The 2433-nt window shown below is 59.0% G+C and overlaps 2 protein-coding genes across 2 annotated transcripts in view; one reads left to right on the forward strand and one right to left on the reverse strand.

Annotated features, from left to right (window-relative positions):
- Window positions 1-1316, reverse strand: part of DUOXA2 (dual oxidase maturation factor 2) — a 4094-nt gene extending 2778 nt beyond the window's left edge. The window contains exon 1 of the mRNA XM_006777990.2: window positions 900-1316. Coding sequence (XP_006778053.1) covers window positions 900-1046 — 147 coding nt within the window. The 5' untranslated portion in view covers window positions 1047-1316. The remainder of the gene's footprint in view (window positions 1-899) is intronic.
- DUOX2 (dual oxidase 2) overlaps window positions 1045-2433 on the forward strand; it is a 19334-nt gene continuing 17945 nt past the window's right edge. Inside the window, exons 1-3 of the mRNA XM_015557514.1 lie at window positions 1045-1049; window positions 1852-1935; window positions 2058-2140. Coding sequence (XP_015413000.1) covers window positions 1045-1049; window positions 1852-1935; window positions 2058-2140 — 172 coding nt within the window. The remainder of the gene's footprint in view (window positions 1050-1851; window positions 1936-2057; window positions 2141-2433) is intronic.

Raw genomic sequence — 2433 nt, forward strand, 5'->3', positions numbered from 1 at the left:
ATGGAAAGGCTCAGTGAGTCTAGAAGTGCTAGGCAGGGAGGGGGCACCTCCCCCAAGAGAAGGAGGCCCTGGGTTTGGTGACCAAGTAGGAGAGGTATGAACACCACCTCTCAGGCATTCCTTGGTTTCCCAGGAAACTAGTGCAGGACAAGACCCAGGAAGGCTAAGTCTTCCGAGAGAGACTTGAAAAACAACGTAGGTTCTTGGAGAGGGACGGGAGCCTCAGGGCAAGTCTCCAGGCGGCTACAGCTTTGGATTCTGTGGGGAAGTGTCTGAATCCATGTACACGTGTCTCAACCCAGCACACAAGTGAAACAGCATTCTGAGCAGCTAGTTTCTGTCCTGGGGAGGAGTGAATGGGAGTGGGGGAAATGGAGCTGCAGTAGGGGGAGAGGCAAGGAGCCAAGCCAGCACACAAACTAGAATGGGCCCCAGGTGGGTACCTGCTCTTCACAGCAGCCTCCTGAATGACCCACTGGGCCAGGCTCTAACAGTGGTTCTCAACCGTCTGGCGCTTTAAATACTGTTCCTCACGTTGTGACCCAACCATACAATTATTTTCATTGCTACTTCATAACTGTAATGTTGCTACTGTTATGAATCGTAATGTAAATATCTGATATGCAGGATGGTCTTAGGAGACCCCTGTGAAAGGGTCGTTCGACCCCCAAAGGGGTCGCGACCCACAGGTTGAGAACCGCTGCTCTAGGATGTCTAGAATGAGACCTCTTCCTGTCCTTGGAAAGGGGTGCGTGCTGCGCTAGGCTTCTGGGTCTGCCCCATCTATGCTTGTCTGACTCTTCCATGGAAGTCCTCGCTGCAGTCTTAATCTGTCCTGGGTCCTCCCGAAACAAGCTGCCCACAACATCCCCAGACCCCAGCTTCTAGCACCCCCTTACCGAATGGCCACGAATCCCGGGCAAGATGAGCAAGAAGCTGGCAGCCAAGGTCAGGAACACCAGAATGACAATGAGCAGCGGGACGCTGAAGCCAGCGGGGTGCCGGGGCTGGGGGTAGAAAGGCAGCTCGCCATCCCAGAGCGTCATGCTGTAAGGAGGCCGAGCGCTGTGCGTTGTCGGGCGGGAAAGCCGGGAGCGGAGCCTGCTGGAGCTGGGAGAGCGCGTCCGTGGGGTTGAAGCTTGAGTTCCACTTCTCTTCACTCCGCCTCTGGCGTGCTAAGGCAAGACCCAAGGGGTTGGTCAAGTCTGCGCCCCTGGGCTAGGAAGCACAGCCCTCGAGCGCTCGGGGTTGGCCCGGGAGGAATCGGGCAGCGGGAAAACGGAATTATTTCTCACAGTTCCCTTTGCAGCTCTGCGGTTTGCTCTGCGTTTGCAAGTCGCTCGGGACCCTGACTCCTTTTATAGCTGCACGGGCAGCGTGCCAAGCAGCGTCGGGGCTTGGAAGTGGGATCCGTCCGGGAAGAGATCATGCAAAGTAGAGGAGGCGGTCGCTATGCAAATGAGAGGAGACCTGCCTCCTCAGCAGAGGGTGAGCGCAGAGTCTAGCCCGGTCACACCTGTAACCGGTCTAGCCAGAGTGGACACGCGCGCACCGTGCCTCAGAGGAGCCAGAGCGCTGGCGAGAGCGCAGCCGGGAGGCTGAGCTGGTGAGTGGCTGTGGGAATGGGGTGGTGGAGGCAGGAAGCAGAGCAAAAAAGCAAAGATTCCAAGAGGAAGAAAGACTTCTGATCCCCCACGGGGGCTCTAAACCAGAGGTTGGACCGGGGCTTGGGGCTTGATCTTCCCATTCCTCCAGTCCATGCACATTCATTCATTTCGGAGGATGAGGCGCTGCATGTCCTGGCCTCCAGCTTACTAGCCCCTTTCCCTTCCCTGCTTTCCTGCTTTCTAGGAGAAGCCGTTCCCCAGGTGGGGAGGTGAGGGCTGCCACGTCCGCCGTCCGCCCCAAAGAGCAGCGTGCCGGTGCGGGTTTTTGGTAAGGCTTCTAAAAGCTTCGCCCCAGAAGTGAAAACAGCTGATGCCTCCTCCTTCTGTGCCGGCTGTAGGCTTTGGGGACGCCAGCTTTTTGTCCCTCACATACCACCTCCCATTCCCCAGGCTGCAGCTCAGCATGCTCCACGCAAGACCCGAGACACTGGTGCTCCTGGGAGCTCTACTGACTGGATCCCTGGATCCGGCGGGTAAGCATCGGGTGCCCTCCCGGGGTGTCCCTCAGTACCCCTGGGGTTGAGGGAAGGGAGCAATGAAGTCAAGCGGTTCCCGGAGCCTGGAAGATCGGGTCAGGTGGCTGCTCGGCTCAGCAGGCCCGGAAACTTCCCAGCGCAGCCTCCACGCTGCGCAGGCACAGCCGCTCGGGTCGGTTTGGGGACGCTGGGCGAGCCGGAGAAGCTCGGGCTGAGGTCGTCGGGTACCGGGGCGTCGCGGGGAGGCTAGCCCTGAGGGGGCCACTCTCTGACCCACAGGCGGCGCGGAC

Source organism: Myotis davidii, unplaced genomic scaffold, assembly GCF_000327345.1.
Source record: "Myotis davidii unplaced genomic scaffold, ASM32734v1 scaffold46, whole genome shotgun sequence".
In the NCBI taxonomy this organism is placed as follows: Eukaryota; Metazoa; Chordata; class Mammalia; order Chiroptera; family Vespertilionidae; genus Myotis; species Myotis davidii.